The sequence below is a fragment of the Aquila chrysaetos genome, chromosome 14, assembly GCF_900496995.4.
Source record: "Aquila chrysaetos chrysaetos chromosome 14, bAquChr1.4, whole genome shotgun sequence".
Classification (NCBI taxonomy): Eukaryota; Metazoa; Chordata; class Aves; order Accipitriformes; family Accipitridae; genus Aquila; species Aquila chrysaetos.
Genome location: NC_044017.1, coordinates 33,245,351 through 33,258,731, shown reverse-complemented (window position 1 = coordinate 33,258,731; position 13,381 = coordinate 33,245,351). Strand labels below are relative to the sequence as shown.

At 43.8% G+C, this 13,381-nt stretch overlaps 2 protein-coding genes across 19 annotated transcripts in view; one reads left to right on the top strand and one right to left on the bottom strand.

Annotated features, from left to right (window-relative positions):
• Positions 1 to 5,091, top strand: part of DHRS12 (dehydrogenase/reductase 12) — a 28,020-nt gene extending 22,929 nt beyond the window's left edge. For all 6 annotated transcript variants that reach the window (XM_030036347.2, XM_041128623.1, XM_041128624.1 and 3 more), the window contains 3 exons: positions 59 to 149; positions 1,488 to 1,625; positions 4,210 to 5,091. In XM_030036347.2, coding sequence (XP_029892207.1) covers positions 59 to 149; positions 1,488 to 1,625; positions 4,210 to 4,337 — 357 coding nt within the window. In that variant the 3' untranslated portion in view covers positions 4,338 to 5,091. The remainder of the gene's footprint in view (positions 1 to 58; positions 150 to 1,487; positions 1,626 to 4,209) is intronic.
• Positions 5,092 to 6,025: 934 nt separating this feature from the next.
• WDFY2 (WD repeat and FYVE domain containing 2) overlaps positions 6,026 to 13,381 on the bottom strand; it is a 73,476-nt gene continuing 66,120 nt past the window's right edge. For 2 of the 13 annotated variants that reach the window (XR_005933905.1, XR_005933916.1), the window contains 3 exons: positions 12,341 to 12,773; positions 8,889 to 9,993; positions 6,026 to 8,786 (listed from right to left, as the gene is read on the bottom strand). The gene's annotated coding sequence lies outside the window, so the exon portion shown is untranslated. Of the gene's footprint in view, positions 8,787 to 8,840; positions 9,994 to 12,340; positions 12,774 to 13,381 lie in introns of all 13 variants that reach the window. The other 11 variants (XR_005933914.1, XR_005933913.1, XR_005933909.1 and 8 more) reach the window with 11 other exon arrangements.

Genomic DNA, 13,381 nt, shown 5'->3' with positions numbered 1-13,381 from the left:
AGTTTATCTCTCTGGGAACTAACTTGATGCTAGTCTGGCTCTTTTTGCTCTATCCTAGAGACAGCAAGTTGTCTTGACAGAACAGTGGGCAAAAGCTCACAGAAACATTCATTTCTCTGTGATGCACCCTGGCTGGGCAGACACTCCAGGTAACATCTGCTTGACACTCTGACTATATTTTTTCTTTTCAGGATTAGTCTAAAACCGAAGAGAAAAGAAACTTTCTGGTAGATTTCTCCAACAGGTGCAGTGATTTCTTGGCTCCAAACTGGTGCTTGAAGCAGTTTTATGCCCCCCCGGTAGCTCTGTTCTGCACAGTGTCTGCTATCTGTGTATGTCCAGGGAATAATAATGGGCAATGAATGGTGCCAGCCCCACGCAAATGCACAGCAGAGCCACAGTGCTTTAAGCTAACCTTTAAGTTACATTTGTAGTGGGGCTGTTAAACACACAGTAGAGCTTCTGCCTCTGTAAGTACCAACGTGTAGACATTGGGAATTTGCGAGGGCATATAGGAAAGTAGAGCACGCACATTGTGCAAGCCCTGTTCCTCTGCTCTTCCTCTAAACATTTACTGCTGTTGAGAAGCAGCGTGTTTGGCCAGACAGCCCTTTGTCTGAGCTGCAGCTGTTCTTCAGTGACTGTGTCTCGGCAGGCGGGCCAGCATCAGTTACCCAGTATGCATGTTGTGTTCTACAATATGTTACCAGCCCCTAACACCCAAGCTTGGGATGTGGGCTAGCACTCCGATCTCTAGGTCTTTTCTAGGGATGCAGTTTCCCAAATTTGCTTCTGATGACAGAAGCATTTACCCAGTCTACTTTATGCTTGAAAAATGCCCCTTCCAACTAAATATCATAGTATTTCTCTAAAATAGATTTATTTTTGTACATTCTTTGTGGATTTTAAACCTAATGAACCATAAAGTTATCCCACCTTAAAGTTCAAGGACTCTCCTACCCTCAAAAATAAACAGCTGCAGGGGATGGGCCTTCAGTCATCACTTGTTCAACAAAATAAAAAGAAACCAGAGTTTGAACATGAATTATTATGTAGTTGGTTTAGGTACTGTTCACCATACAGTTTTTAAATACAATGCTGCAACTGGTTTCTTAAAACTGGTGAGAAAATAAGAGCTAAAACCCCTGGGTTTTGGTATTTCCCCCCATGTCTTGCCGCCTTTGCAGTTTAGAATGGAATTGGCTCAGGAGTCTCTCGCTGATCCTGTTCTCAGCTCCTAGTAGTTTTGGTCCTGTAATTTGACCCAAACAAACAACTGGTGGATGATCTGGCGGTTTAGCACTATTCCAGCAGAAGACATTGTACTCTTAGCTATGGGGAAATACTGGTTCTCCTTCATAAACTCTGAGATGCCTTCTTTTCCTCCTACACTCACAATGGCAATTTTAAGCTGGTTTTTTTGGTTTTTTTTTTAATCAAAAAAAGCCTCACATGGCAGACTACCATTCCATTGTTATTCTTTCTAGCTGTGAGATCGTCAATGCCAGATTTCTATCAGAAGATGAAGAATACCCTGCGCACAGAGGCCCAGGGAGCTGATACCGTTGTATGGTTGGCAGTATCATCTGAAGCAATAAAGTTACCGAGTGGCTTGTTCTTCCAAGGTAAGGCAGCAGTGTCTTACATTGCGCAGCAGTGGAGATCCCTAAGCTGCCTGAACTGTAGGATCCCCATCTGGCCTGGAAGGGGATGAAGGCTCCACCTGGCAACTGTTGTTCAAAGGATAAAGTATTACTCAAAATTGTTCCCAGACTAAAGGTTCAAGTGAGAATTGTGCAACCAGAGAACGACTGTGTTAAGTTGGAGGGTTGGGTTTTTTTTTAATGAAAATGGCTGTATGCAGGACTGTGCCAAGGGAAGGTGAATCACAGCAGTCAAACAGCATCTTTTATGATGCTGGAAAACTAGCATCCTTCTCACAGAGCACCAGGGGTTGGCTTTGCTTTGACAGGCTCTTCTTCCTACTGCTCCATGCTAGTTAAAACTGCCAGTTCCCCCTTTCTCTAATGCTGGGCAGAGACTTGAGCGCAGTGGCATTTTTGGCACTGTAAGCATAAGGAATGGAAAAATAGGGCAGAGCCCTTCTTTTCTCCCAGACGAATGACAGGCATCTTAGTAGGAGCAGGTGGAAGCATAGATGTCTTAATGGTGATGCAGGTCAGTCCAGAAGGAGAAGGGCAAAGCTCAGGATAATTGCTTACAGAAGCCCAGTACTTTTGTTGGATGTGGCACTCGAATCCTGATTCACTGAATTTCTAGGCGGAGCATGCAGGGAGTTCAGACTTTTCCCGAGTTGGGTTGACTTTGTCCCTTCTGTCCCCTCTCAGACAGTCACGCAGGGTTGGTTGACAGATACTTAACTAGACCTTTTTCATGTCATCATGTGGCGCATGCAGAAACCCCACATGCCAGCTGGTCAGTCGTCTTTCTTTGTAGAAGTAGGCTTTGCCTTTTTCATACTCCTGTCATCTTCTTCTGGTCATAATGCTTCTGTCTAGTTGTTCTTTCTCTAGATCATAATTCCACCTGGCTCTTGCCTTTGGCCTCTGTCTACCCCCAGCTTTAGTAAACAGGGAACATGCCTTGGCTCTTTAGCTATAGCTGTTGACTTTTGAGAGCTTTGGTCTTGGCACGACTGCTCTTAAGGCTGCAAGAGAAGTCCTGTGTCTGTGTCCCGTGCTTATCCAATAGTGATGAAATCAGTTATTTCTCTCCTGCTGCCCTTTGGAAGCCACAGCTTAGTATGGGCCCTCTTCAGGCCCTTTCAGTAAAGGGCTTTGTGTGCAGGAGCACTTCACCACAGACCCTCTGGTCCTCGACGGCCATTTCCTGCATCAGTCACACCTTTCCTCCATTTCTTCTGTTCTCTTTTATTCTGTTCCCTTTGAGTGCAAACCAAAGCCAGCATTTTTTTTTTCCTGAGGAAAAAAAAATGGGAAGTGAGAACATGACTCGTACAACCAGAATTCTCTGCGTCTGCCAAAATAAATAAAAAAATGTTTGACAGAGTCCTGCTTTCCAAAGACTAGAAGCATCTTCTCCGTGATGCTGAACTTGGCTTTCACACATAGTTCCCAAACTTTAGCACAGGCTGCTGGAAGCAGTACAGTTAGGTCGGAAGCAGTTCATATTCAGTGATGGAGAAGGGAACGTTCCTCTGCATGTTTCTCTCTGCTCAGTTTTCCATGAGCAGAGGTTATGTGGTGTGTGCAGCCAGTTATATTTGCTCTTAAGAGAGCAAACATCTCTGCTCCCCTGGGAAGCCCGATGGCAGCCTGATAGGTTTCCAGAGGAATCTGCTGCCCAGTGTTGCAACAGCTTCTTCTTTTAGTCTCAGCTGGCTACTGCGGAAGGACTTACTAAATAAACTAGCAGTGCTGCACCAGTGCTTTGATGTTTGTTTCATAGACATCTGAGAGCATTGTCACAAGGTTCCTGGGCTCTAGATACTGTGTTTTTGGAGAGAAAAATCCCTTAGAATGGATGGCGATAGAGCTGTATTTACACAGAGTGAGGCGTATGAGATTTGGAAAACCAAGCAAAGCATCAAATTGAGCAAAGTTGGTCAAACGTCTTTATGTTGGATACATGTTACTTAAGGCGACTAAGCAATTAGCTTAAGTTCTTTAGCATTTAGAATTTAACCATTATTTTTAAGGATGAAAGTAAGCATTTTAAGATTGAAATGAATCCAAACTACAAAGTCCCAGCTGGGGAATTTGTGTAGCACTAGAAACATTATCCAGAAGCCAAGGAAAAACCCTATCTTGTGCTGCAAAAGCAACCTGTGCCTGCAACATCAATCTCAAGTTATTGGTCTTTGTCTACAGGAGTTGCAGTAGTGACAGCGAGCAGGCGTAACCCCACAGTAAGGCCTTCCTTTAGCTATACTGTCCTCAGCTACAAATGAGGTCTTGCTCCCCAGTCTAAGTCATATTGTGCTAAAGGACAATGACTCTAGTTCCAGAATACAAATGAAATTAGCTTAATTTCAGGTTTGGAAGATACGCTTAACTAAAGTTGTTTACAGATACCTAGAAGGTAAGTTTCCTGGCTTCAAGACCGTGAGTATGTTTGGGCAGTATAGAGCCTAGCAAAAAAATCTCCTCTGTGCTAGAAGAGGTGGTTAAATGTACCCATAAGGATTTTTTTAAATTATTTTTTTTTAAATCTATTTTTGTCTTCCAGACAGGCAACCAGTCCCTACACACTTACCCCTGGCAAGCACCCACAGTCCACTGGAGGATGAGGAGAAGCTAATGGAGGTGCTGGAAGAGTTCTCCCAGAAGTTTAAATCCACTTCTCCAGGAACTTAGTGCCACTGCTGACACAGCGTAACCATAAAGCTTCTAATTACACAGTGACAGTGCTGTAGTGCGCCTGCTGTTGAGGGGAAGTAGGATGCCATAGGCCTGTTAATTGGGTTTAGGTGTTCTTATCATGGGGGAGAGCAGTGCCTGCAACATTTTTTTTCTGTTGCAGAGTCTTTCCCATTGTGAATATGCACCTGCTGTCTCAAGACACAGTAAGGTTGCAGTCTTTGAATTGGAAGAAAAATTGGGAGGCATTAAAATAAAACCCAAGGCTTTGTGAAGTTACCTAACAAACATAATTTGAAACTCTCACCACAGAGAAATACAGAGGAGTGTACCTTCCAGGAAAGAAGTAGTGAATGTTTTAAACAATGTTTAACCACTGTATTTGACAAGTTGGTGGCTTCCTTCACTGTGGGGGGGGTGACTGGGCTCAAACCTGTAACTGGGAATGCAGAAACTCTCTCCTGCATTGCCCGTTTAGTCTAAATGGAAGGATTCCTCACGGCCTTCAGCTATAAATCAATGCTGTTATGCAGAAGTGATCTGATTCCTCATGTTTAAACAGCGAGAATTTAGGAACACTGCCAAATGCCTTCCATGTTACTTTATGGAGCCAAGGCTGAATATTATCCTGTTTATGTCAAGAAGCTGTGAAGTAGGTTTCAACACATACCACACCCAGACATGGCTGGATCCAACAGAGAAATGGCTGCATGACTCTAGGCATTGAGAATAAATAACATGCTAAGCTGTACGTGTTTGCCATTTCTGTGAAAGATCAAAGGGAATTGCTTTATCATTATGAATGGATTAAGAGGGGGGAAGGGAACACGGTGGGTGGGGGCACAGGTTTTAGAGAAGTCCACCTCCTGATGAGAGGGTTGTAGTTTGCCTGGAAGTGTTTATTTCCAGACACAGAGGATGGGATTCATCTTAACCTGACCTGTGGACATTTGAATTACTCATTGGGATTCTCGCTGTAAATCAGTAGAGAGAAACAAGGCTTTTTCACAGTGATTTACTGGATCTAGTTTACAAATGACACCTACATTCCTACATCTTTCTACTGAAGGTGAAGACAATCAGCTCAGACTATTCCATTCAGGTGGGATTCATTTTGTCTTGCATATTTCAGATTTACTGCAAAGCTAAGACTATTCATAACCATAGTGGTAACACGTTTTCTCCTGAACTGAGTGTGTTTGATAGCAAACTGCATACAGACCTTGACCAAGTTGCACTGCTGTGTTACCCATGGCTGCAGACCACTGTGGTAGGGCAAAAGGCCTAGACACACCTAGAACACAGGTGTTCTTGAGCAATCTACCATGACTGGGAGCTAAGGCTGTGCTGATGGGCAGAGGAGAACATGTTATGTCTGGTTTGCATAATTTAGTTTCCCAAAAGACATCCTACTGGCTGATGGCATTTACTCATTTTTCAATGACATCCTGTTAAGTATCAGTTTAGGGAAAAACCCTTCTCTTTTCAGCCTATTGTCAGTCTCCTTGCAAATAAGAGAGACCCTGAAATAAGTTTTCCTGTGATAAGCAGTGCTGAGACAAGTCAGGCCGTCACAGCTGCTCTTGAAGAGGCTGGATCAGCATTCAAGCTATTGCTTCATTTTAGAAACTTAACTCCTTCCCACACTACAGTGAAGGAAAACAATGGCAAGACTTGTACAGACATTTATTTCCTAGAAGTCTGGTATTTATTAACATTTTACATGGTTCAAACTGTTAAATACAGTTACTGAAAACAAGAGCATAGCTGGAAGTGTATATAGTAACTATGTTTCTCAGTCCAGTAGCTTCAAGGCTAATAACATTTGCATACTTGAGTAAGTCAAGTTGCTTCTCAGCTCTGCAGTATAGTAGAAAAGTTTAATGACTGCTATTTAAATAGTTTATAAAAATAACCAAAGTGCATAATATATATAACATGTATTTTAGTCCACATTCTGTACTGATGTATTTGAATAGCCTGCATTTTTCTTTTTAGTCACAGCTTAAAAACGAAGCCAAAGGTATGAAAGCTGCTTTAATCAAAGTTTGGTCACAGTGTAAAAGAGCCAGATACTGTGGTTTAAGAACACTTGTGATTTAAAGAGAATTAAAACACAAGACAGCAATTAGAAACAAAATCCAGAGTCTCCCACGCTCTGGTATTATGGTCCTGACGATGCTTTATTTCAGCCCTTTTCCCCAAGAGCAAACATGGCCTGTGGCTGTAAAGCCAGTGGGATGCTTTGTGTTAATGCAATTCAGAATGACTTGTACCTGCATGTAAGCAAATACATTTAGTGCCACCTATAAAGTTTTAGGGGCAAGAGGAAAACAGCATCCAGTGACAGATTACCAGAAATAGAAGGTGACTGCAGTGATGCAGGGGCCACTGAAACATTCCTCTGTCTTTGGTGAAAATTTTAGGAGGTCAACGTAACAGATATCAGATGATTTTGTAACCTGCATTTCCTTTTCTTCAAAGCTTCATTTCTGGGCCAATGTTTATTCTTTGAAAAAAAAAAAAAAAAAAAAAACCAAAAACCAAAACAAAGCAATCTGTGGTTGATTAAAGTTATAAACAATTGTTTGTTGTCTGCCTTTGAATGGCAGGGCATTCCCATATATACCTCACTATTTTGGAGTAAACTGCACGTACCAGCTGTCTGCATTTGCAGCAGCACCCCCGCCAGCTTTTGTGCTGTCCCAGCTCTCCGCACTCCCTGTTCCACCCGTGGGAACAAGATGCAGGCAGGGACACCCCCTTAAACAAGGCTCAGGGCAGGGGGGGATGATGAAATCCCCTGCCTGGGCTCAAAGATGGGAGTTGTACTACAGACGTCAATGTAGACAGACTTAGGTCAGTGCTGAAAAACTCAATGTAAACAATTTATTTGGTGGGACACAGCCCTGGGCCAGACATGCCAATTTTCAATTCAATCACTACTTGTATTTTTTGAATGACAGAGCATTTTTTAAAGCCATAGCAGTCGGAGCAGTACTAGTTTTCATTAACCAATGTTTAACTCGGTGAGTGGAGAGTGAACATAAGAGCTACTCTTTCAGAGACCAACCTGGTGGTCATTGACTCCAGTGGAGAAGGGCAGTTACAAACCAGTTTAATCCTTAAATTCCTTTTTCCTGTGCCCATCTTCCATTCCCTGTGTGTGTTGCTCTCACACCTCATGCAAAAATAAAGTGCCCCTTCTCATAACACGAGATCCTCCTTATCTAAAATTAGTGCTGGTCAACCCACATTCACCCACTTTAAACGAGCTGTTACCACTTTGAATGGCAGCGGGAAGCTTCAGATCTCTCCTGGCTCAGCTCAGCGTACTTCCTTGTTTGTCCATCAGGCTTACATCTCTTGTTTCGTTGGGAGAGGTAGTTCTGGGTGCATTTGGGTGGATCCAGAGACTGATTACAGGAGATAATTTCAAAATGCAAGTGAGACGACTTGAAAACTCTCTACTCCCGCAGTCATCCTGATCTAGACAATGAGAGAAAGAAGGCATTGAAAAGGCAGGGACTCTAATGGGGAGCAAGCGTAACAAATCCACTTCTAGGACTAAAAGTGACCAAATCCAACTTCAATTTGTGAAGTAGGTCATATTTATGTTCCTCTCTCTAGCGGGAGCCATCAGATAAACGGTAGGAAAAATGATGTGAAGGAAACTTGTTCTTTCTCAAGACAAAAGCTAACGCACAGCCTTACAAAGAGACACAGCACCAGCCTGCCCAAAGGTCTTGCGCAGGCAGGTTTTCAGCCTACCAGCACGAGAAACAACTCAAACCTTTGCTGTGCCAGCAGTGCCAGGGGGATTTCACAGATAAAAACATTCCTAGAACAGAGGAAGAGGGGTAAAACCTGCACTAGTGCAAACTTCAGGGAGCTCCCAAAAAGTGGCGTTTTCCTTGATAGTTAAAAATGTTCTTGGGCATCTTCCCTTTACTTTCCAGCTGAGAAGCTGCAATCCACACAGAGCCTTGGGGCGATACAGAAAATTGCACAATTCATTCACTGCCCAAACACCCTCGTCCCTGGGCTGGTCACCCACGGCCAGGCGGGCGGAGTGAGAATTTGTCCTGGCAAAGAAATGTCCCCGCTCGCCCACGCAACAGTTGTCAGTTCTATGCCAGCTCAGAGAACAGGTAGGTGAACGGGTCCAGTCAGAACTCAATAACCCAAATTCCTCATTACAAATCAACACACACATAGAGAAGGAAAAGTAATAGCCAGGAGCTGATAGAAATTAATTTAGTGGGGTTAAACTAGCACAATTTATTCGGTTTTGTTGGAGACACTTATTTACATAATGGAACAGAACTACAAAGTGTTACACTATAATTAGCAGAAAAGATGGTCAAATTGCTGAGCAGTATTCCTAGTAAACACTGACCTGATCAAAAGACAGTAAGATTTTTTTGGATGTAAAATCCCTCTATTCTGAAAGACAACAAAGCCCACAAGATACAGGTCAGTATGGTGAAGTTAACTTACCAAGTAGAGTCAGAAGCAATGCTCAGCCTTTGGAAAACTAGACCACACCTGGAACTAGTGGTAACGGCAAAGATGAATCAAGTTTGCATAACTCATTTTTTTCTGACACTTTCTTGATTACTTGGTGGTGGCAACCCCACCGAATTTTCTTGGGACAGGACAAAGTAGAGGTGTTAATGATGGGTCTCTCACCTCTGAGGGAAGCCCTGACCTGTTATGAAATGTTTGCATTTGGTTAGTATCTGCAAAGGTGCTGAATTCAGTGAAGAGGGATGAAAAAATTGTGTAAAGAAGCCTGGAAAGTACAAAGGTGATAAAACCTTTAATAAATTCAGGTTATTTAATGTATAGGGAACAAGTAACTGGAGAGAGGCAAAACCTGTATCTTCATAAGGCCTGACTCCTCTTCTGCACCATCTCAGTAGTGATGTGTCTCTTCCCCATCATTTTAATGTCGAAGTGCTTCCACATTTAATGCATTTCTTACAACACTACTTGAGGTAGATAAATGCTGTTGGGCAATCAAACCAAAGAGCAAGAAATTTAAGTCAGATATTCATAGACTTGATCTACCACCCCATCACTAGAACAACTCCGCTCCTTGTGGCTTCTGGCTCCTGACCAGGGCTGCTGGTCAGCTTGCAGTGCTGGGAGAGGGGATGGTTCAGCTTTGCACAGTTCTGATGAATATTCCATTTCTACACTGCTGGCTTTTTTTGTATGCTGATAACATTCTCTCTTGGCATCTCTTCCTTGCAAAGACTTTGCCAGTAGACTGTGCTCTCTTGTTTTGATTTTATTTTGAGTTCGATGTCCTCACATGGCACCAATTTCAATGCTTTTGAGCTCAACCTCTTTCTGTTCTTAGCAGCACAGTGTTGTCCTGCAGCAAACAAAATTTCAGAGATGGCCAAAGACTGGTCACAAGGGAAAATCACCCAAACTGGGAAAATGCAATGAAAAAATCACATGTGAGTGACCAGAGTTAAATTCCAGAACCTCAGGTTATTGTCAAACTATGGACCACTTCTTTCTTCTGAGGAGCAAAGATTTCCTGCCAAATTTCACATGCAATTTTGAAGAGAAAAATCTGTTTCTTCCTCAATATTATGCAAGAGGACAACGCTGAAGGGACTTGGCACAGGAATCCATCCTGAAAAAAGTATCAAGTTTGTTGTTACTGTTGCATACTATTGTCACATATAGAAACAAAGTCTTCTAAATCCTAATTGAAAACATCCATGTGAGCAATGTGGTCTCCTGGAAAGGACATGGCCGTGTAAAACCACACATTGTAGACCTATTTCCTATGTGCTACAAAACAGAGTTTTGGTTGTTCTTATCCAAATCCTATTGGGAACAGCAAGAACAGACACATGTAGCATTTGCTAATTTGTTAGTAGCCCTAGTATTTTAGATTTAAAGAAAGAGACTTTTAAAAAAATTTTCTAACCCATGCAGTAGACGCAGATGTTAAAAGGACTTTGAATCACAGACTGGTTGAGGTCGGCAGGGACCTCTGGAGCTCCTCTGGTCCAACCCCCCTGCCCAAGCTGGGCCACCCACAGCCAGTTGCCCAGGACCATGTCCAGACGGCTTTTGAATATCTCCAAAGATGGAGACTCCACAACCTCCCTGGGCAACCTGTGCCAGTGCTCAGTCCCCCTCACAGTGAAAAGTGTTTCCTGATGGTCAGAGGGACCCCCGCCGTGTTTCAGTCTGTGCCCATGGCCTCTGGTCCTGTCACTGGGCACCACTGGAAAGAGCCTGGCTCCGTCCTCTTTGCACCCGCCCTTCAGGTATCTCTATACGTCGATAAGATTCTTCCTGAGCCTCCTCTAGGCTGAACAGTCCCAGCTCTCTCAGCCTTTCCTCCTCGTAAGAGAGGTGCTCCTGTACCTTCATCATCTTTGTGGCCCTTTGTTGGACTCTCCCCAGTATGTCCATGTCTCTCTTGTACTGGGGAGCCCAGAACTGGACACAGTTGGGAAAAAAAAGTTGCATATTCCTCTCTAACAGTGATTTCCGCAGCAGGCATAAAGTAAACCTTTTTTCCCTTACATCTTTTTTGGATCATGCACAATCCTTTTTGTGCATCTGGCCATCCACCTTCTTACCAGCAGCCAACCCCCCACAGAAGGAACACATCCCTCCTTTTCCCAGTACTGGAGATACCCACTCCACCCTCTCGGGCAAAGCGCAGCCATCACTTCTGATGTTCTAAGAGTCGCTGTGCTGACATTCAGGCGATGGCCTCATGTTCCAGAGGACCAGGTGGGGAGGGCATTTGGGCTTCACTATAAAAAGCAGCTGTAGACAAGAGTGCTAACAGCTGAGCACACTAATGTCACCATTCGGGACTATTCTCTGTCACACTGGCTGACTTTTAGCCCTAGGCACTACCCTGTTTCAACCATCACTAACCACAATGTTAGTCTCCTGCAGATGGAAGCACCATCAGTGCTGTCGTTGCAAGCAGCTGCCCACATACTTTTCCTTTTACTTAAGTATTTTCAGCTTAAAAAGACTGAAGGTTGGGGCTCAGGTTGATGTTCCTTCAGCCACCTGGAACACAAGCAGCTCAAGTCAGCTGCCCAGGCACTGTGTATGTGACCAGCGCCTGCCCCATCACCCACCTAAGTGCTACAGATATTCTTCATTTTAAAGCCAAAAATGGCAGGTAGATGCTCTGAAGAACACTGCTTCTTCCCCCAAGGAAACACCAGCTAAGAGAGAAATGAAAATCAATTTTTCTAAAGCAAAGAGCGGAAGGTGGCCAGCATTGTTTGCACGCCCCTTGGCACAGCAGGAGATACCACTAAAAGCCTGCTGCTGCACTTCAGCAACCCTGCGGAAAGGGGACCTTACTTCGTTTGAGTGTGTGTGGGTGTGTGTGGGGGGGTGCCGCTTAGTTTACATCTGTACCAAAAGACATCCCCCCCAATAATGCAATTAATAGCACAGATTTGTTATTCAGCAACTAAAATGGAAAGAAAAGGACCAGGCAACAAGGATACCTTTTTGTGCAGATCTAGAAGACAGAAGAAACTGAGATTGTTACCCCAACATAGCAGAACAGGAAGGCAGACATTTTAACTCTTCCAACATCAAATCCTTCTTGTTTCATTTGGGAGGTAAAGGAATTATTGTTTGAAGTAGAGACACCTCTTTTCCCTTCACATCTCTACATTATAACTCTTAAGGTCATAGCAAAGGGACAAACTTCCCTTTCCCCCTCAGCTTCCCTTTCAGCTTGTATCAGTTTCTAAGCCAAGACCAGTTTGTCCTGAGACTGCAAGACAACCCTGCTGGTAGTTCAGTCAGAAAGAACAGCAAGGGAAATTTTGCAAAATGGATTTGTATACACAACATTCACCCATAAGAAACACAGAAACCACAACTCCTTGGGAGAGAATGCGGGGGTGGCCAAGAGTTTACTGCAGAACAGTCCAAACACACCTCGCTCCCCAGTTTAGTCTCCTTTGGAGTCAGTTCCTCACCTCTGTTTGAACGTTACGTGTTCAAAAGTTCTAGGCGTTGACCCGGGGGCAGATCCTCAGCTTGCTGACTCCACCACTCCATCAGTGTAAGCACAATTCACGCTGGAGTCCCAGGCTTGCTGCAACCGCTGTCTCCTCAGGAGAGCGCTGAACAGTGATTTAAGTGCACTTCAGTGCTCCCGTGTTTCTGCCACCGTGAGAGATACTCTCTGCAGAGCAAAGCAAGTCAGGTCTTCGGCCAACAGGCCCTGAGCCCAAGGTAACATGGAACAGCATAGTCCAGCAAAGTTTCATACATCTTCTCCAGCTGGAGTGAAATATTGGCAGGCAACTTGCTCATCTTGCATAGCTTTGTCAGCCAAGAACACTTCAGTCATCAGAAAACATGCACAAGGTGTAACGAAAAGCCTTCCAAGAGGAAAAAAGCATCTAGCTTCCAGGAGAGAAAGTGGGAGGACTTAGAAAACAATTAACATTCAAGCTGGAAAAACAATCTTTTTAGTGCTGTGTGAGTTATATTTGAAAATATGCTTTAAAATATGCTGCCTAGAGGGGAACCAACAACAGGCTGTATGACCAGGAAAGCCAAGGTGGCATCATTTCAGAGAACATGACTGCAAAATGCTTAAGCACAGTTTATAGAATGTTTGAAAAGAGAAGTTTCCCTGAAAATACGTAGCAGTCCTGCAACACGCACATCAAAGTCCACTCACCCTTTACTCCGGCAGCTCACCGGTCTAGAATTAATGCCATGGTTAACCTTTTTGTTTCCTCAAAAGTGAACTACTGCTGGGCAAACAAAGGAGAAGCTTTATTTTCTTTTGGCATTATCACTCAAGCAAAACCATAAAGCTTCTCTAGGTAGCAATGTGCTCTGTAGTGGTAAATATCACAGCCTCCCTCCTTCAGAGGGGAATATTAAAGTCCAAAATGGGGCAAGACTGAGCACCACTGACATGGTGTCACAGCAGCTACAGACCATGAGGCCTGCTTAAATAGGAGATGCAGGAAAGCCCTAGTTCTGGTCTGCAGTTCTGTTCT